General features: G+C 43.5%; 1 protein-coding gene across 2 annotated transcripts in view; it reads right to left on the bottom strand.

The window, feature by feature from the left end:
- NRK (Nik related kinase) overlaps positions 1-21,217 on the bottom strand; it is a 122,965-nt gene that overhangs the window by 89,604 nt on the left and 12,144 nt on the right. Inside the window, exon 3 of one of the 2 annotated variants that reach the window (XM_037908383.2) lies at positions 9,813-9,847. The exons of the other annotated variant lie outside the window; for it this stretch is intronic. Within the exon in view, the coding sequence (XP_037764311.1) occupies positions 9,813-9,839 (27 nt within the window). The 5' untranslated portion in view covers positions 9,840-9,847. The remainder of the gene's footprint in view (positions 1-9,812; positions 9,848-21,217) is intronic. 2 annotated transcript variants of the gene reach the window in all.

Genomic DNA, 21,217 nt, shown 5'->3' with positions numbered 1-21,217 from the left:
GTGAATGCAAAATATGAATTTGACTTTGAGGTCCCTTCCCGCCCTTCATTTCTATGATTCTATGAAACAGCTAGGATTCAGGACAAAGAAAATACTTCTTTCTAGGCTTTAGGAGTATTGGCTTCTCTTTGCTCCCATCAATGTTAATGGGATTTGTACCATTAACTTCAATGGAAGTAGAATTAGGCCAAACACTACACCCTGTTGAAAATCCCACCCTAGACATACAATGAAGGAAGGTCTTTTACTTTGAAAATTAGGCCCAAGCAGTCATTATTGCTAACGTTCTAAAAAAATGTACCCATTGATTATGCTTGAGAAGTCAATGCGAAATGAGGTAGCTAGCAATGATGGCTACCGATAAAAATTTTAGTTCAACCCACTGCTGCCCAAGTGGTTGTTATGGGGCGTTTAGAAAGTGTCCTTTTGCCCTCCCCTGTGGCTACCTAGCTATGCAGTGAAATGCCCCGAGGTCCTGATGCTCGTTGGAGCCCCCTACTGGAATGTCGGCTACATGGCAGCTGTGGGAGCACACTGTGAAAGGCATGTAGAATGAGGACAAAGGCCATCTGAACAAGCAGTAGCCCTTTGTGGCAAATGGAGGGCAACAGAAAGCGGCAGCACATTCGACTACCTACAGGTAATGAGGCTTAACTCAGGGAATGCCACTCTGCTGGGTGCACTTGTGGTCTATGTGGACCGCAGAGACCTCGGGGCACACGATTAGGGAAGCACAGGGGCAGCGACGCTCAGTGAAGGCCAGACCCAAGTCCACTGAAGTCAGTGGAAAGGCTCCCGCTGACTTTAAAGAAGCTGGCTCAGGCTTTGAGTGCTTCACATCCAAGCGTCCTGAAGGAAATCCAAAGGAAGTCTTCTTAATTGTTTAACCAGGAAGACTAAGGCTTCTTTGAAACACTGGCTATCCCCAATTCAGAAAAACACACAGGTGTTTAACATGTGCTTAAGTGCCATTACTTCAAGGGGATATAAGCATGTGCTGAAAACAGAGCAAGTACTTAGGCACTCTTCCTGAATGGGAGCCATTATTCGGATTGAGAGAAAAAAGAGGTTCCATGCCTAGGTATAGACAGACACAGCGCAGAGCCCGAGTGAGCAGAAGGAGACGTGTGAAAAGGCAGGCTGCTCAGTTATTCCCTTTCCTCACATTTTATTTATTGGGACATAAAACCTGATTTCTTTAGGCTTCAATTTCAGTATTTACATAAATAACGGTTTAAACAGTCTTACCATTCATCTTGGGTTTAAACATTTGTCACACCTCTTAACATCTGCTGAAACACATTGTAGGATTTCCAACCTCAGAAACGCCATTATATAAGGATACTGCTATCTTTCCATGCCAAAAAGCGGTGATTTCACAAACACAGGAGGCTTTATTTGCCTCCAAGATTTTCTAACTCTGTGGGTGCCTGCTGGCAGAAGGTCTGCAGGCTTCCATGAGTCAGCAGCAGTGCTGGAATTTAACTGCCAGAAAGAACTGGGTGGGAAGGAATAGGGGGCCACTTTCTGACCAGGGCTCGCTCTCAAACTACAAGGGCTCAGACCTCAAAGGCCCTGGCATAAGGCCAAAGCTCCTCAGCACCTGTGGAATCCGATGGTGATTTATGAAACCAAAGTTCTGTGGCACAGAGAAAATATTCATACTAAAAAATAAACAGTTTAGGAAAAACTCAGGCTTTGGAAGTTTCTCTTCTCATTTTACAGGATGAAGCCCGTACAGAGAGACTTAAAGTGGGGTGAGATAGAAAAGTATGTCTCCACGCCAATGAATTCTCTTCCCCGACCATAGCAGTCTTTATCCAGCTTCAGAAACATAATGGACTAACTAATGCGTACACGCATCACAATGCTCTTCTAGATTAAATCAGAACTGTTTAACTGTGTGTCATAGGCCCTGTACTACTGACAGGAAGTGAAGATTTTCCTTTAGCTCAGGGGAAGGGGTCTGGGGTTTTGGAGCAGAAGAATCTGAGTTTTATGCCCACCTTCACCACAGAGCTCTGAGTTGAGCAGATCAGTGACAACCATGAAGTTAAAAAATATATCTGTGAATAATGTTGCCTTCCCTCATACTAATAAAACTTTTAATACGATCAGACACACAAATGTGCTCTGTTAGTGTGTGTGCACTCGCGCATGCTCCCTCTCAAGTAATTTTGCCACTGACTTTTCTAAGAGCGTGATCAGGTCCCTGGTTCTTGTGTGTATTGTAAATTCTGTTGTTTATTTGAATTTTCTGTTGTATACAATTCAGAATGCACAAGGGACAATCTCAGGTTAAAACCACATCATGTTTTTTTAGAAATATCCTTATCCATATAACTAATAGGACTGGAATTTCAAAAGAACCTAATGGTATGCATACACTGCAATGTAAGCCCAGGGTTAGTAGAACTTGAGTTAGCAGACCCTGGGTTTATTAACATTTGTAACCCCAAGTTAGGAATTGTTGTTCCAATCTAGGGCTCCAGCCCCTACGCTGCATTATACAGGCCCAAGTCCAACCACTCATATCCCAAACTACCCTCCCAAAATATGGCTGCTCTAGCCCTTTGTTTGTGGTGCAGTGTGGGAAAACTCAACTGTCCACCAAACTTGACTGTCCAGAGGAGACAGAAAGTCGGACTGTGGAATTGTGGTATACAGAGTGGGACAAACAACAAAAATCTTCCTGACAACCATTTGATGGATCTGGTTCATGGTCCTGTACGTCTTCTTCCAGTGGCTAACTTGCTGACAAATAGCCTCATGCAAACCTTTCCTCCTGATGTGGATACTGTGGATGAAATCCTGGCCCCAATGAAGTCAGTGGGAGTTTTTTCCAGGATGTCACCCCACAAACTCAGTGGCATCCACCCTAAGTCATCAGAGTTGGCCATGAAGCTGGTTCAGAAAAGGGACAAACTTCTTGCACAAAATTTTGCACAAAATTTGTCCCATTTTTTCCATTGAAAATTTAAAAAACTCGACAGTTTCTCAGCCAGCTCTAGCCGACTATCATCTATAAAAAGAAGGATCTGATGGCCACAATTTGAGTTTGTGAGATGGTACTACAAAATGTTGGTCTTCTGATTGGGCTCTGCAGGAGATAATCTGTAAGGCACTGTTCCTGCAATGAACATTGCACGAGCAGACCCCTGTGCCCACACATCTGTTGACCAAAGGGTCCCCATGCCCACTGTCTACAGCATTACATGTTTTGAAGAATTGGGTTTTCCAAAATTAATCAACTGATTTCTTATGTGACACCCGACACATTTATTTGGATTATCACTTTTTTCCCGGAAAAGACAAATCAGTTTATTTAATTTACTTTTTTTCTATTATGCTTTGAAACACTGCCTCAAAGTTTATTTTTCATAAATAAAATTCTAAATTGAGTAGAGTCTGTTATTTTGTCCAAACTAATCTAATGTTTCATGTGACAGATGTCTATTTGGCAAAATTTCTCTCTTCAAGTAAGCTACAGGTCAGACTTATTCTAATAATTCCCTGCATGCCCACTTTTTGCATTTATTTTAGGGACTGAAGTCAATCAGCGTCCAGAGAGTAATTAACTAGATGAACAGAGAACTCTTGGGAAAAAATATTGTATAACAATTGCAAACAATTGCTAAATACAGTACCGTTGAAGAACTGCAGACCTACAGCTAGAGCGGAGCTGCAGTTACTGGCAACTTTAAAACAGCAAGATTTAACTTTACTTGATGAATTAATCAAAGAAGGGGCTACCAGTTTCTAGGAGTAAACAGTGAATTGCTTTACCAGATTTTAAAGCTCTGAACCATTTTCGTCTTTCAACGCTCTTATCCTCCCAGACTCATTTTGTTCAATGTCAAAGGAGTTGTTTATGAATTGCATGCATTCCTACCTGTAACAAGTGTGAACAGTTAGCTCCTACAAAGGCTTCATCAATATCGTGTAGTTGGCCCTACAAGGCTGGTATACAATCCATTTTCTGTCACTCCTCTTCAGTACACCCTGTCTATTGACACTTACCTTTCTTCCGAGTTGCTAGACTGTTCTTGCTCTCCTAGCCATGTTCAGTGGTCCTGGACTTGTGATATCATGGGTGCATTCCTGCAAAGGGATCCCCCTCTGTGGACTCTTACACCCATTTGAAGTACCCTGGGAGTAAAGGTCCATGCAAATGGATCTCTTTGCAAGACTTCAGCCATGGTTTGGAGTAAGAGCTCATAGAAGTGAACTTCTTCTGTCACAAAATCCTGTCACCATTGTTCTCTGTCAACCTTTTATGTTAAATTTCTGCTGACGTGGGATCCCCTAACAGATAATGGACCACACTGTTGTCTAAGTAGAAGATTTTACAATACTTTTAAGATCCATGATGTCCCACCTCTGGCGAAATGCCTAGAAGAAATCAGTCTGTCAATATGGCTGGAGGTGAGGAGCAGAAGCGACTAAGTGGCACTTTTTTACCTATTTACAACCATTTTTTAAAATTACAAAAGTACATTGGCTACCTGTGTATGTATTTGATTGTATCCCTCTCCCCGCTGCCCTCGATATTTCACAGTAAGCTTTTCAGAGCAGGGGCTGCATCTCTGGGTATGGTACACTGGGAGCTACAGACGTAATTCCCAGTTCAGGTAGACATACATGCGCTAGCTCCAATCGAGCTAGTGTGCTAAAAACAGAAGTGTGGCAGCAAGGGCATGCATGGCAGCTCGTGCCAGCCCAATTACGCACCTAGGACCTCGGACCGGATTGTACTTGGACAACTAGCCCCAGCTGCCACAAACACAGCTCCTTCAGAGCTAGCATGCGTACATCTCCCCAAGCTAGGAATTACAAATCCCAGCTGCAGTTGTAGTAATACCCTCTGTATACATTTATACAGCATCTATTACAATGGGGCCTTGATCCTCACTAGGGCCCCTGTGTACTATGGAACATAAATATATAATAATAAATAAGAAGGAGGAGAAGGAGATTTAAATCTCACCAGACCAGATCATAAGACCGCAGCTCTACTGAATCTGAACCAAAACTCTACCTGTGATTCAACTTGGCCCAATTTTAGTTTTAATAACAATAGGCAAGCCAACCAGCTGCATCACATATCAAAACAGATGGGGGGTTTCTGGGAAAGGAGAGAAGAAACAAACAACTTGAACATTCCAATAGGTCCCTACCCTGTATTAGAGGCTTAGTGGAAACAAATTCAGAGTAGCAAAGATTTGGGGGATGGCTTAGGGTATAAAATAAGTTTAAAAACTGGCATCATTCTGTTAATACTAATACAATTAAGAGAAGATGTTAACTAGGAGTTTCAAAGCTTAAATAGGCAAGGTAATATCTTTTATTGGACCAATTTTTGTTGCAGAGAAAGACTAGCTTTCAATCTTACACACAGCTCTTCTTCAGGTCTCTGTTGTACTATTTCCCATGCAAGTAAATCTCCACTGTAAAAAAAAAGTATGTTGGGACAGCCCAAATTTTACAATATTGCCAACCACAAACATTCAAAAATCCTGAGTCAGACCCCTCAAAATCATGAGACTGGCTAAGAAACGATAAGATTGATTTTAAAGATAATATTTTGAGTGCTTTTTATTTCCCTTACGGTTTAGGGTTCGCTTGGGTCAGGTTTTCAAGCTTTTGTCTACCACCATCAGGACTAGATGCTTACTTTGTTTTTCCACATGAAAGCTGAGATTCCCATGACTCCAGCAGCTCAGGCTTAAGAAAGACATCAAATATATTGAGACTCATGATAAAACCATGGGAACTGGGAACTCTGCTTTAATACAAATAGATTTTTGCAACACAGGGGAAGAATACAATTGTCCCCCGTTAGGCTGGTGGAGACAAAGTACTTTTGGATAAGTGGGAGTTTAAATTAAATCATTGTTCCCTATACAGTCTGAATCTTATTTACACTGAGGCCGATCTGTTCTAGCAAGCAGCAGTAACACTGTTAGAGTGGTGTAGGGCAAAGCAGTCTCAGGATAAATGAGATTCAGGCCCAGCATGTATAGCTTTGCATCTATACAAAAATAGGTATATATTAAAGTGTTATGGAAACCAAATGGCTAACAGGAGCCTGCTGCTAGATACAGGCTAGAAGGAAGTTATGATGGTTACTAAACAAAACACTGAAGCTGAGCCCTAGGGCCTGATTCTCCAGTGCCTTGCCCCTTTGGTAACCATTTACTGTTGTAGCCAAAGAGAGTACAAGGTGGGTGTAAAGCACTATCATTTAGACCTGGTAGCATTTCACACCCAGGTGTAAGCGACAACACCAGTTGCTGGACACTGAAGAATCAGGGTCCAAATGTTTATTTTCAAAGGTCTGGTCTACAGCCAGAATCGCCCCAGTTTAAGTAGAAGTCTGTTTTTAACCCAGTTTTATTAGGAGTGCACATGCTGAATGGGATTCAAACCTGGCTTGTATCAGTTCTGCTTGTGTCAATATTAGCTCGCCCAACTACTCTGGGTGGGATTTTCAAAAGTGCTCTTCTTTGGCCTGACTCCACTCCTGGAGTTGTACCAGCAACTTCAATAAGAGCAGAGTTAGGCTAATGCCAAGAACTTTTGAAAAATCAACCCGTTATTTCTATGCTACCAAATCATTAAATAAACTGGTATAGCAGGCTGGCAGTTACTTGCTTTACCACTGAATAACAGGGCTTCCGATGGGTGGAAGCCCCAGATTCATCTATCTTCTGCTCCAATTAGAAGGGAGCCTTATCAATAATCATGTCAGTAAACCCTGGCCACAATTAGGGCTGGGCGCAGCCGGTGGTTTGGCCTTCACAGCAGCCAGATGTGAGAACGTGGTTCTGTGTCAAAGCGACAGCTTTTCCACCTGCTAAAACTTCCTTTTGTTTTTGCCAAGCAGCAAGGTGAGAATCATTTTCTTTTCTGCCAAACCTTCAAAAGACACACACACACACGCACGCTCTACTTGTGCACTGGCACCATCAAGCCAAGTAAACCATTCTAGAGTGAGTGGCCAGGATCTCATCTGATGTAAATGGTGCAGCCCCACTGAAGTCAATGAAACTGTGTCCATTTACACCAGCTCAGGTTCTGGCCTAAGCTCTTTGGAACTTTCAGTTATCCTCACATGTTTTAACTTTTTTTAAACTTGTTTTCTCCTTTTAATTAATTTTTTTAGTGCTCATAAAAGGCACCAATAAGCGGAGGTTTCCCTAGACAACAGGCTCTGTGTAAATAGTGGCAGTTAAAGCTTTGTTTACCCTGCCCGTTATGAATTATTTTTCTTGTTTGTAATCTAGCATCTAGAGGCCTCAATCAAGATTGGTGTCGTGCTAGGCATCGTATAGACACACGTTAAGAGATAATCCCCACCCTTAAGAGTTTATAATCTAACCGACAAAGGGTGGGAGACCATACTGAGGCAGAGAAACCTGGCCACAATTTATTATTTGCATTGCTATCAAACTAATAGTCCTATTGTGCCAGGCACAGTCCAAACAAATCCAAAAAAGGCAAGCTCTTTGGGCCAGGAACTAGGTCTGACCACCACCGACGCACTCACTTTCAGCCACAAGTGCAGATGAGCCAAACCCGGAACCTCGCCTCCACTGTAGTTTTAAAGGGCCATTTTGGATGAGAATTCCATGAAGACTTAACAGCCCAATGTGCACACACATGCTTCTGAGCTGGCTGAAGACACCAAAGATCAAATCATGCATCTTAGATATTTGATCCTTTCTAAAATGGATTCCCTTTGCCAAGGCTCTGGAGGAATGTAACAATATAGCATAGGCAACAACTGATTGACCCATGTCACCTAAAAGAAACTCCACAAGATCAGTAAATCCCACTATCTTCCTTCTGAAGGGAAATCCCAACAGAGGAAATTTACACTGACGGCCAACATGCATACGTCTTGACAGGCCAATGTAGGGATCAAATTCCAGAGGCAAGGCCCTACCGCTAGCCCCACAAAATTCAGCCCCAGGGACTGTTACCAAAAACACCCCTGGTGATCTTGATTGGCACACAGAAGTCTCTAAGGTAATCATGACCCAAGCCACAGGTGGCTCAATAGATCAAAATCAGCACCTGGAAGCCACCTGGCAAGCCGGTGTAGACTTTGGAGAACAAGTGTAATCAGCTCTTTGCTTCTATAAAATCTGAATAAGCAGGCTGACCACACATCCAGTTGTGTGTTCTGACTCCTAATAAATCATACTGTTACTGGTTTTTATACAGTGCACAAGGATTAGACGAAAAAAATTAATGGCTTATATAACAAAACACTAGCTTATGAGAGTCATATTACATGCCTGGCACTGAAAGCAGCCAAAAAGAAAAGAAAACCCACTATTGGCATATGCGCTTGTAATCTCACAGAGAATAAACTATATTGCAAGTACGGGTAGAATTAACACACAACAGTTCAGACTCCCCATTAAAAACCAACTTTTATACTCCACAAAGTCTAGACTACCTTGGGTGTCACACAGACAATCCCATTTGTTAGGGCCCAATCCTGCTCCCACTGAAGTCAAACAAAGTCTTCTTACTGATTTTAGTGAGTGTGGGATAAAGCCCTTTGTGGTGTCAGTCAGCTCACACTGACTCACAGCAAAGCCTGTGAACGTTGGACAAGATGCGCATATTCCTAAAATGAAGAACTTGTCTTGTGTTGCCCATTAATAAAAATCAAGATTAGAGAGTGTCATGGCTGTAATGTAAACATTGCTGTACCAAGCAAATCCAGAAGCTCAGAAAGCAAAATAGCCTTTCATCTACACTGACTGGGTCAAAGTCTCGTATCCCACACAAAGCTCAGGCTTTGCACAGTGCATCTACTTGGGTGATGGGTGTTTCTGCAAACCATGTGTGTCACTTCTGTTTCACATGGCTCATGTTTTCATTTTCTGCTGACCAAAAAGCCACAAATATGACACAAGTTCTTTTGCAGAAGCTATTATTTTTAAAGGGGTTGCTGGCACTCACATCTGTGCACTGAACAAATGTACAGTACAAAAATGCCTCCAAATAATGTAGAATTTCAATCTGGAAATTCAAACAAAACAAACAAACAAACAGTCTTAGGGAATGTCTACACAGCAAAAAAAAGCCTGCTGCATTGACTCTTGGAGCACGGATCAACTGACTTGTGCAGCCGGGCTCAAAATAGCAGGGTAGCTGCTTGGGCTTGGGCTGAACTGGGCTCTGAAACCTAGCAAGGAGAGAGGGTCTGAGAGCCCAGGCTCCAGCTGAAGCCCCAACATCTACGCTGCTATTTTTAGCCCCACAACACGAGCCTGGGTAAATTGACTCGGGCTCTGAGACTGCCTGCCACGGGTATTTTTTTGCCGTGTAGACGTGCCCTTAGACAGAAATCAGCCAGGACTTTGTCCATACATTTGTCATTACTATTGAAAGCCTCAAAAATAGACTAAGTGCTTTACAAACATAAAAAGAGAGGTCCACGCCAAGAGGATGTTCAAATCTAAGGACCTGATCACACATGTGAATCTGTGTGGGCAAATCCTCTATACCCTCACGGAGCTCCACTGATTTCAGTTGGCTCCATGTGGGCACAAAGCTCTGTCCATGCGGAGTCATTTGCAGGATGGGTCCTCTGTACAGAATACAGGTTAGGAAGGAAGATGAAAAGAGATGAAAACAATCATCTTCTCAGCTATATTCTCCAGCTTGTTGGATGGGAGGCCAAAGTTTCCAATCTTTGTTTTGCTACTGCCCCCATTGAAAGAAGTTTGGCTAAGTCTTCTTGATGTTCTCAAGAAAGGAAGGCACAATCAAGAGGTTGGAACTTGACCCACTTCTCTTCTCCATCGTTCCTTCTCCATGTCCAACCCTGTTTATGGAGACAGATGGTGAAATATTGTCTAGTGATTCAGGAACTATCACACTATGTCAAAAAGGAAGATGGACAATGTCCAATACCTAACGTATGGATCAATATTGTCTGCATGGTTCTGCAGGTCAAGTAAAGCACGTATAAACTGCATGTATTGGGGCAAATTCTGGAGGCTGCTACAACAGTCTAAATCTGGAACAACTTCACTGAAATAATGAATTTATAGTCTCAGAGTAGAATTTGGTCCCCGGTGCCCTGAGACACAAATATGTGGTAATCTCATATCTGATGATATAATTTGGCCAGTGGATGTGAAATGTTTGGAAGGATGCCTTTTCTAATTAATCTTTCATGTTAAGTTGGAAGGGGCAAATACTAAAGACATGTAATTTTCTCCCAGGCTTCTTCATTTATCTTCCAGGTTTGTTACAAGTTACAATCATGGACAATCTGCTTAAATAATATATCTCAGAGTCCATTATCTGAATCAAATGCATATTTATTTTATAATGTTTTCATTATATATTTTAGTAGAATTATTCACAGGTTTAAAGCAAAAAGTCAAAACAAGAGATTTAAGTAGACAAATGTACCGTAGCAGAAATAATTTGTAAATTGTTTATTCCCTATTTTTTTTTAATGCTAGGAAGAATCCATCATAAAATTTAATTCAATAGACCAGAAGGTTCCTTAACTTCAGTGGAATAAATTTCTCAAAAGAACACCAGACAAAGTTTTTCTCATCCTTTTTCCTCATCCCAAAAAGTTTGTTTTAATTATCAAAAAGGGACATACAAATATACAAGAAATACTCACTGGAAATATCACAGGAAAAATATGGAAAGCAAACTGAATAATAATAAATAATAGTTAGAGATTGTCAGGAAACGGAATTACGGTTCTGTGGGAAATTCTGATATTTTGAAATGGGCTTTTGTTCTGAATTGTAACAAAGCTGAAATATCGAAGTCTCTCACAGAATAGAAATTCCAAAAAAAATTAATTCAAAAACATTTATTGCAAAACAACATCATCATAAACACTGCATATAATTAAAATGATTATAATATACAAACTGAAGCAGCAAGATGATAAAGTCAAAATGAAACTTTTCGGCATTATTGAAACAAAAAGAGAAAACCGAAATGATTTGTTTTGACGACTTCTGCTGTCAAAAATTTCATCAAAAAATCAACCTGTTTTCACAAAATATTTAGATTTTGATGAAACTGTATTTTCTACAGAAAACTGTTATGTCAAATTTTTTCCAACCAGCTGTAATAATAATGTTTTGTGCTTATCCCGGTTCCTTTTATGCAAGGATGTCAAAGAATTTTACGAAGATGGGAAAGATTTATTATTTCCACCTTAATACATGGGATCACAAAGGGCCAGATTTTTAGAACAGCTCCACTCCCACTTAGGTACCAAAATAAGTGACTAGATTTTAAGAATAACCAGCTCATTGGATGATGTGAAATTCTTGCCAGAAACAACATGATGGGAGCCGTTGGGGTGCTTGGTACTTTTGAAAATCTGAACCTTATTTAGGGGCCTACTGGGGAACAGAGCTCTTCTGAAAACCTGGAATTTATAGGTTTAGTGACTGGAATTCAGCAGCAGAGCTAGGAACATTACTCAGATTGCCGCCGTCCCAGTTCCCTGTTCTAACCATTAGACAATACTTCCTCATTTTAATCACAAAAATATATTATTTATAGTGCAGTAACACCTAAGAACCCCAGTCACGGACCAGGACCCCATTTTGCTTTCACTGTACAATATAGCCCAGATTGTCACCTATGTAGGAAAAATCCATATAGGGGACCAGAAAGATCACAAGATTTCCTGTCTAGAGTTTTCTCTGGACCACTCCATTCATCAGACCCAAGAAACTACTGGGGATTAGGAAAAGTGACCTTAAAAACTGTTGTTTTTAAAATACTGTGGGATTCTAAGCAGGGTTTAAAATGTGTGGATAGGTTAACAGTGTACGCTTAAAGACTATAAATGCATTTTAAAAACAAAATTAGCTGAAAATCAGTTATTCTTTTGCTTTCTTCCCAAGATCCACATTCAGAGTTCTGTGCAGTCCAAGAAGATGATTATTGGCCAGCAGCTTGGCAACAGCCAAAAACCCAGACATGACAAGTACAATGTTATCACTTACTAGACATTAAAATTTGAAGTGACTTACTGGACATTTCATAACAGCTGGAGAAGCGGCTGACCTGCTCCTGCATTTATTGACTGACTGAGGTGTCCAACCAGGGCTGGCAACTAAAAATGGCTTCCAAACTCAATTCCCTTGTAAATCCCACCAAAGGGCAGTGTTAATGATTGCTTTGCCAGCCCAGCCAGCCAGGTAGAGCCTGAAGAGGCGAACAGAGTCCTGTGCTGGTCTGAGAGAGAGAGAGTCCTGCCACCTGCCTGCTTAGAAACTAACATGAGGCACAAGTCTGGGGCAAACTGTGCTCCTTCTCCTGGCTGGGCTGGGCCATAGAACTCTACTGCCCGAGCAACAGTGCCACAAGGCCCCCAAAGCTGAACTAGGGCACTACGAGACACCCAGGAGGCAGGGCCTTGGCTCCTCCCCCAGCCTGCTTAGCCACACCTCCACGGGGCCGTGGAGTGTTGGCGGGTGCACTAGCCCGTCTTCCCTCAGCCTCCTCTTAGGCTGTGCAAACGACACCATTATATCTAGGCACTGTGCAGGGGGACGAAGGAGCACATTAGGGGAAGAAGCTCTCCCCAGTGCAGTGGTTATACTCAATTTCATAACATTATTTTTAGTGACATACCTTGTATTGTTGTGGCCAAATAAATGGCCAATTGTTGCCTCTTTGTCAAGCCCCTCTACCTGCCCCCCCCCCGCCACACAGTGTGTGGTCAGTATGCTGCTGGTCACTCTTACCTTAGGAATACTTAAGGGCTGATCAATGAACACCAGCTATGGCAGGCAACTGTACTAGTGCACAGATGCACTTGAAAGGTGGGAGGAAGGGCTGATTCTCCACTGCCCCGCACCTTGTGCAGTTATTGACACCTGCGCAAAATGGGTGCAAAATGCTGATTTGGAAAAATTTTGCACTCCCGTTGTACTGGGGTAAATGACAACACAGGGCATAAGGCAGCAGAGAACCAGTGTAATTCAAGTGAAGATAACTCAAGTTAACTCCCCAGTGAAGACACAGTCTAAGACTGACTGAGCTGCAGATTGATTTTTCACCTCCTGCATCAACAGAATTATTCTAGACATTTCAATCATTTCCAATCGGGAAAAGCCACAGAAGACTATAAGACTGCTCAGGTGTCAATGATTGTATACCTAGGAGATAGTGGAGATCCCAGGTGTGACAAACAATCTAATTTGGCCCGCAGAACCTTTATGATGGGGATAATGAAGGAGACAGTAAGAACCTAGCATGACTCTGAGGCAGACTAATTTGCAGAGGTGGTGAGTACAGCTTTGTGAGTAACTGAGTTTTTTGATTCACTGGCAAGTCCGAAAAATAATAATTAGAACATGGTTTCAGGTTGAATGAAACATTGTTTAGATTTTGAGCTTTTTTTGTTAAACGTTTAAAAAATAAAAATATTCGGGGAAAAATTGAAATGTTTCACTTAGGCATTTTCTAAATGAAATGTTTTGATTTCTGAATTCAAAACAATTTTTTGTTTCACAATTTCCTTTAATTTTAAGAGGGTTTTCTTGACCAAAACAATATGGGCAAATGTGACACAGATTTTGTTTGACACAAATCTGCATTTTTCACCAAAAAATAAGTTTGGTCGAAAAATGTTGCCCAGCTCGAGTGCTGAGCACTAGGGGATGTGGGTACTCAGCTTTTTTAAAACCACTTTAAAACTTTTAAAGTGTACAAGCCAATTCCTCAGCTTATCTTGGTGTAGCTCAACTGAAGTCAGTTGCAAATGTACATGTACTTTTGGACAGCAGCTATTATTGTCAAATGAAATGCTCTTTATCTCAGCCTGTACTTGGATATTATCCTTGCTCTAAAATCTGGTAGCAGGACTAAAGTGATGACGAGCTCTTTCGTTGTCTACCTTCTAGGAAGGATAAGACGTTTGACAGAGGATCAGCGATGCAGCTGAATGTGTTATTTAAACACTTGTATGGACTTGTATAAAAAGATTAAGGAAAGAAATGGAATATTAAAGTACTACAAGAAAACAGGGGGGAGACAGTGTCTGTTGTTGAGAATTCTGTCTGCATTTACTACCAGTTCTCTGTCTGATGCCACTGCATGAGGAGTAAATATCATTCAGCAGCCATAGTTATCTGACTAAATAATGAGAGTAACACTGTGGTAAATCAGGCCCAAAGCTGAGACCACCAAACTCACTTGTCATATTCCCATGAGGCTTAGCTACTTTCAAGTTGCTATGTCCCTGTTAGTTACTCATACCAAACTCATTCATTCGATTTTAAGCTCTTTGGAATAGGAGTTTTCTTTTCCATTTCCTGACTTGTATAGCATGATGTGCTTCTTTCTACAGCACCACATAAATACTAAATAACCATTATAATAAAACATGCAGCAATTCTGGTGGAAAACCTATGGCTGTATTCTTAAGGGTATAATCTCAGATCAGATTGTGAACTCTTTGGGGTAGGGACCATCTTTCAGTTCTGTATTTCTACAGAGCCTAACACATGGGGGTCCTGGTCCATGAGTACCGCTATATAAATAAGTGGGTAAGGATTTGAGCACACACCTCCCAGTCCTGCAAGGTGCTGATCACTCTGATCCCGATATAGCAAAGCACTTAAACATAAGCATGTGTTAACTTTAAGCACATGAGTAGCCGCACTGATTTCAGTAGACTAGTGCTCAGCACTTTGCGTGATCAAACCCTGCTCAAGATAATTACCCAGCTTCTTCTCCTAATGTCCAAAAGGTAGCCAATGAATCAACCAATACATTTTTTGCCCATTTTCCCACTTGTAAATAATAGACCTGATTCCCCAAGTGCAAAATGTTACCAGATTTGAATGGCAGCATACTACACCCTCTCTTACAGATGTAAATGGCAAACACCAGTTGAAAAGCAATGAAGAATCAGACCCAGTATATACACATAAGTTGGAAACGGCAAACCTAATTATTTGTTAGGATTTACTATCTGCTAATGGTTGAAATGGCATCTCTAATTTAGTGTGTGGCTCTGTTCAGTCAAAGGATCTTTACTGTATTAGAAGCACCTCCTCTGCTGAGCGTTTTTATGTATGGACTGTTCTATTTTTGATACGCTAGATGTATACTTCGGAATCTTAATAGAATCCCTCTTAAATATTTACTGACTATACCCAGTATTTTATGACTAGCTAATTAATTACACATGCATACTCCACTATTTTTAGTAAAAGTGCGGAACAGAATTTGGCTTTGTCATGTCACTAAGGAGATAAAGCCAAAAGAAAAAAAAATCCGCCCCTCATACGCAACAAGTAATTATGAGGAAAACACTGCTGCTGGCTTCAGACTTGGACACTGGTACATGCAGGGTGCTTCTGCTTCCCCCCTATATTCACACTAAAAGCCACCCGCTTTCTGCTGTCTATCAGCTCATCAAATACAGTGAACAAGGCTCTGTTGGACTTGGCGTCCAGGTGCGTGTGATCAAGGGCATGGTATACCCACTGCTGTAAGATACACATCTGCCGCATTCCCCAAACCCTCCCCATTCAGCTTGTGCCTTTACTGCACATCCTCATAGATGTGGGAACCCAGCAGGATGGTCAACATGGGGGCTCTAGTATTGCCAAGCCCAAGCCTTTAAAGACCATGAGTCAGGCTCTCCAAAATCATGAAATTGGCCTAAAAATAATAAATGTTAGGTTATTTCTATTTGCCTGTTTGAAAGCTGAAATTCTTACTTACAAGACTCCAGGAGCTTTAAGAAAAAACAGTGAATATAACAATACTTGTAATAAAATCATGAGAGTCGGTAATACTGGGGGTTCAGTCACTAAGGGCAGCTTCAGAGTACAAATCAGACTACTTGTGCCTCTTAATAACTTCTCCTGGCAAGTGCTCCGGTGTGTGTTTGCAATAGCTTTGCAGGTGCAAACTGCTCTGACCAAAGGGAGGGTGGGCCTTTGGGAAATCTTGCCCTAAATGAGAAAGATACAGTAGAACCTGGAAATTATTAATCAAGGCACTTTCCTCTGTGGCATGATCTGCAGACAAAAGTAGGAGTAACAAGTCTCCCTGGATTCTCACCACCCCAGGAACATGGGATACCGCAACAAACCTGTGGCCACCTACATTAGGACTTCATGGTTGTCCTTCAGCTGCTCACCATGGCGTTTCAAACTTCATGGCAATAGCACAGATGGAACTCAGATCCTCTGGTTCCCAAAGCACACACCCCTACCACGGGAACTAAAGGATAATCTCCATTAGCTGCTAGCACTATAGGGCTGATGACACACACTTGATCAATTCTGACTGCATCCAACAGAGGACAGTAGTACCCATACTGTACACCCTAGCCAAAGGACTACAATATGAAAAGCTAGTAAGTGACAAGATAACAAACAAGGCCAAAGGAACTCTTAAAAAACTCAAGACTTTACAAAGAAAGGCAACACACAGAACAATATTATGACCAACCGCCGCTGGGATCTGAAGTTATATTTTACCATGATCTAAAAATTAAAAGAAGTCCCTATTTGCCTTGCCAAAACCCCAGAGCCCTGATTACTATAATTGGCCTGGAAAACTTAATTGACCAAAAATAAGGAACTATGCTATTAAAATACACTGTGCCTATCTGATGTTTTAAAAAGAACTGTGATTATGACAAGCTGGGGACTCCAGTGTTGCAATTCATTAGCGATAAGGGATTAACATTCTTCCAAGGAAGGCAGCCTAGCCCACCTAGCCCTCAGAGGCAGGCGGTTGAAAGATTTTAGCCCGGTCCTTGTGCCTGAGCACCTTCAATTTTTGTCTTACAGTGAACATAATAGTAACATTTCTTAAATTTAGCCTTCAAGTACATGCCTAAGGCACGACCATCAATTAAGGCTTTCAGCATGGTCCACAAGCTTTCACACTTTATAATTTAGAAAGGCTATGTGATGCTTTGCAGGCAGTTCCAAGTCTTCCCTGACAAATAAACTATGTACAGTATCTTTGTGATTCTTTCTGGATAAAGGGCCTGAATTATTTTATTCAGCTATCTAATACAATTAATTATGCCAAATTTAACAGATTTGCAAATTGTTTAAGAGAAACCAAAAAGTCACATATATGTTTCACAACACTGCCTGCTACTGTACATTACTTTTACAGTAGCTCATAACTCATGCTGATGTTGAAGAGTGGTTCAACTCCAAAAAGCAGCAGTGTAAAAATACTACTTTCTTGCTCAGACGATCTGCTCCTTGTATGTATTCAGAGTCACCCGTGATCAGAGTAGCAAGTTTTTATTGGTGTTTCGCTCCTGTTTGTCCTGCAGAACCAATGAAGCTGGAGTCCATCATTCACGGAATTGTTGACTATGGGTATGTCCGCACTGCAGTGGGAAGAGTGATGGCACCATTTGTAGAGTTACCCACGCTAGCTTTAACCTAGCCATCTCGGGTTTCAATAGCAGTGAAGCAGGAGCATTGCCAGGTAATAGCTGGCCAGGTAATAGCCCAGTGTCCCAGGCAGGCTTGTATAGCTCGTGCTGAAGCCCATGTTGCCACAGCATCACTACAACTGGTATTCATGCTAGCTAAATTAAAGCATGACCTGCAGTCACACCTGTGATAGCAGCATAAACCATGCCCAGAGTACAAACCATTTACTCATTTAGATTTAAGCAGCCAAAAAAGAACATCCACCCTAAGGTCTAGGATCCCTTGTCACCTATTAACCACGCAATCCTTTTCCACCAGTGCAACACAAAACAGTGACAACCCTTCATAGGTGCCAACTTCGGGGGTGCTCTGGGGCTCAAGCACCCACTGGCCACAGCTGTTCGGCGGGGCCACCAATCAGCTGTTCGGCGGGACCGCCAATGGCAGCTGGTTGGAGGTGCCCAGGGAAGGGCAGAGAGCGTCAGGCAGTGGGCAGGTGGGGGCCTTAGGGGTGAGGGGGGATCGGGGGTGGGACGAGGTGGAGTGGGGGCGGGGCCTCAGGGCAGAGCAGCCATGGGGAAATATAGAAGTCAGCGCCTGTGCAACCCCTCCACAATTGACCACCAGCCTGCAAGCAGATATTCCAAAACAAGATCACCCTGCCTCAAGAGATTCACTCCCCAGCCCCTGGCCTCAGCCCTCCACAAATGCCTTCTCACAAAGAAAGCCAACATGCCGGACCAAGATAGGAAAGTGAATATCAAAGTCAAAAGGCCCCATCAAAGGGATCACACAGAAGACAATAAGGCTGCATGGATGTCACTGAAGGCCTAATTTGGCCTACAACATCTATACTGGTGATGATGGGTGAGACAGAAAGAACCCAGCTTGAGTCTCAGAGCCCACCTTGAGCTTGTAGGATTGACAGTCACTTTTCAGAGCACACGTTAAAGTGTGGTTTTGGGCAGACGAGTGACTCTTGAAAAATGACGCCGACTGTATGCGCCCCACCTATCTGCGACCCAGGGTTTTCGCGGTCACACCTGCTGGAAGAGTGCCACTGTGGCTAACAGCACCGGATGGGAAGTCAGAAGACCTAGATTCTATTCATAGATCTCTGTTGCACACTTAGCCACCAACGAGCCTGACACTAAGACTTAAAGGCATAGTAAATAAAATAAACAGTATGTTTCATCCCAAACAATTCAAGTGATATACATATAAACCCCTACTGAAATGGACCCACATCTGGGGCGTAACAGGGCTAGGGTTTAGCAGCTCACAGCAATACAACAGTTTAGGGGAGAAAGCGAAGAACAGGTGATGCCATGCAGGGTAATCAAGGTAGATAGATACTAAGGCCCAGATTTTTAAAGCTATATAAGCATTGCTGCACTCAGCATTGCAAAGCCTAACTGATTTAGGAGCCAAATTCTCATTTTCAGGAGGGATTTAGGCTCTTAAGTACCTAAATCCCTTCTGAAAATGAGAATCTGGCTTCTAAATCAGTTAGGCAGTGCAACACTGAACAGAGCAGCAACTAAATAGCTTTAAAAATCTGGGCCAGGACACTAAGAGTCCCTTGCAAAGAGTGACCTGGGATTCTATACTCACAAGAGGTCAGACCCTTGGCTTTACCACTCTTCTGCACGATACAATCCCCAACAGTACAGTGCCCTAGATATTGCTCAGCACTGATTCACAGGAAAGAGTGCCACATACTGTCTCTCCTACACCACGTCCTGGAGCAGCTACGTAAACCTTTGTCAACTCCCAGCCAAGCTGTACCAGATTCAAACTTGCAAGATGAAAGCCTGAGGTCATGTGTTTGCAGATTTAAAAGGAACTGAAATCAGAGGGTCACACGGACAGCCTACAACACTCTCACTTCCTCCCTGGCTAGACTTATGCTTGTGCAGTGCAGTCATATTCATCCAAATTGCTGCATTCTCTGCTCCGTCTGGGCGGCTTTATTGATCAGGAGCTTTTACAAACCCTCGCTGGAGCTATACAGCATTTCCCCTGGAGATCAAGCCAAGTGCACCCAAATAGTGGTTTTGCTTGTTAATAAACGAGTCAGTATATCAGGCATGACTATATCACCAACGGACTGAGTCATGCCTCCCCCACCCATACCTTTTGGGGGGAAGGGATAGCTCGGTGGTTTGAGCATTGGCCTGCTAAACCCAGGGTTGTGAGCTCAATCCTTGAGGGGGCCACTTAGGGATCTGGGGAAAAAACTGGGGATTGGTCATGCTTTGAGCAGGGGGTTGGACTAGATGACCTCCTGAGGTCCCTTCCAACCCTGATATTCTATGATACTATAGGCCAGCAATTCTCAAACTATGGGGCAGGCCTCCCAAAGGAGGCCCGGGAATATGTCAAGGGAGGTGCAAGCTGTGTGCTTTTTTAAAAAGCATTCTGGTTGTCAGCCCCAGGTGGCTGGGCTCATGCATACCCGGAAGGCGTGTGAACCCTCGGCTTTCGGGGAGGTGAGCTCCTGGCCCCACCCCTTCTACCCGAGGCCCCACCCCTACCCTTCCCACCCCCCTTGCCTGCCAGAACCCCGAGAGCCCCTCACTGCGGCCGAAGGAGCGCCAGCCAAACCGCCTGCCCTAGCTACGCTGGCCGGCCCAAGCACTAGCCGGCCTGCCCTGAGCACAGGTCTGACCCCGAGCACCGGTCTGACCCCTGGGTCAGCCTTAGCTGCCCCTGGGCACCGGCTGGCCTGAGCCGCCCACTGGCCCGAGCTGCCCCAGGCCGCCCCGAACCCCAAGGTCCACCGCTGGCCCGAGCTGAGCCCCCACCACCTTTGGGGGAGTGAGGGCAGGGCCTCGGGGCAGACCATGGGCGAGGCCATGGCTTGGGTTAGGGGAGGCTTAGCCTCCCTTGGCCTATGACACCCACCGCCCATGAGGACAGCCGGAGTCCTGGCACCCGGGCTCTCCTTCCCCCTCAACCAATCCCTCATCTAGAGGTGGCGGGGCTCTGGCTGTCAGCCCCGGGTGACAGCAGCAGTGCAGAAGTAAGGGTGGCAGTGGGGTGCTAAGTCTGCTGTTTCAAGTAATATTGACAAATATCACTTTTCTCATGGCCACCCTTACTTCTGTGCTGCTGTTGGCACCATGCTACCTTCAGAGCTGAGAGGCAGTATATTTGCTTGGGGGGGGGGCGGGTAAAGGACTACAGACACAAAGAAGAGGGGCCCAATCAAATAAGTTTGAGAACCACTGCTATAGGCTAACCTGTGACTCACACCGACATAGCCCTACTTGAGGGTGGTCAAAGTACCCCACCCCAGGAGGAGCTCTGAGCTGTTTTGCATTGCAGGCTGGGGCAATGACTTCCAAAGCTCCAGGGAATCTCGGCCACACTTTAAAGGGGTGCAGGATGGAATTCCCTCCACAGGGAGCCAGCCTGCTTGGTTCGTGCAGAATGGGGCCAGGAAAGGTGTCATTAACCTCACCTCCTCTTTGCATGCTTCACAGAGTCTGGCACCGCTCCCCCTGCACTCTCTAAGCACAAGGGCTTTCCATTGTGCCAGTCAGCCCATGCACAAGGGAAGCTCCTTACATCTTCTCTATCCCATGCAAACCTGTGTGCAGGGACTGGACACCATCTGTCCCCTTGTGTTTAAAACCCGAGGCGGCACAGCTGAATGAAAGGCTTAAGGTGAACGTTTTTTACGTGATGTTAAATTTGCTCCGCTCGTGAACCCTCATCAGTCTTGCCAACTCTCACCATTTTATCATGAGTCCCGTGATAGCTGGTTT

The sequence above is a fragment of the Chelonia mydas genome, chromosome 9 (genome assembly GCF_015237465.2).
Source record: "Chelonia mydas isolate rCheMyd1 chromosome 9, rCheMyd1.pri.v2, whole genome shotgun sequence".
Lineage (NCBI taxonomy): Eukaryota > Metazoa > Chordata > Testudines > Cheloniidae > Chelonia > Chelonia mydas.
This window is presented reverse-complemented; position numbering and strand designations above follow the sequence as displayed.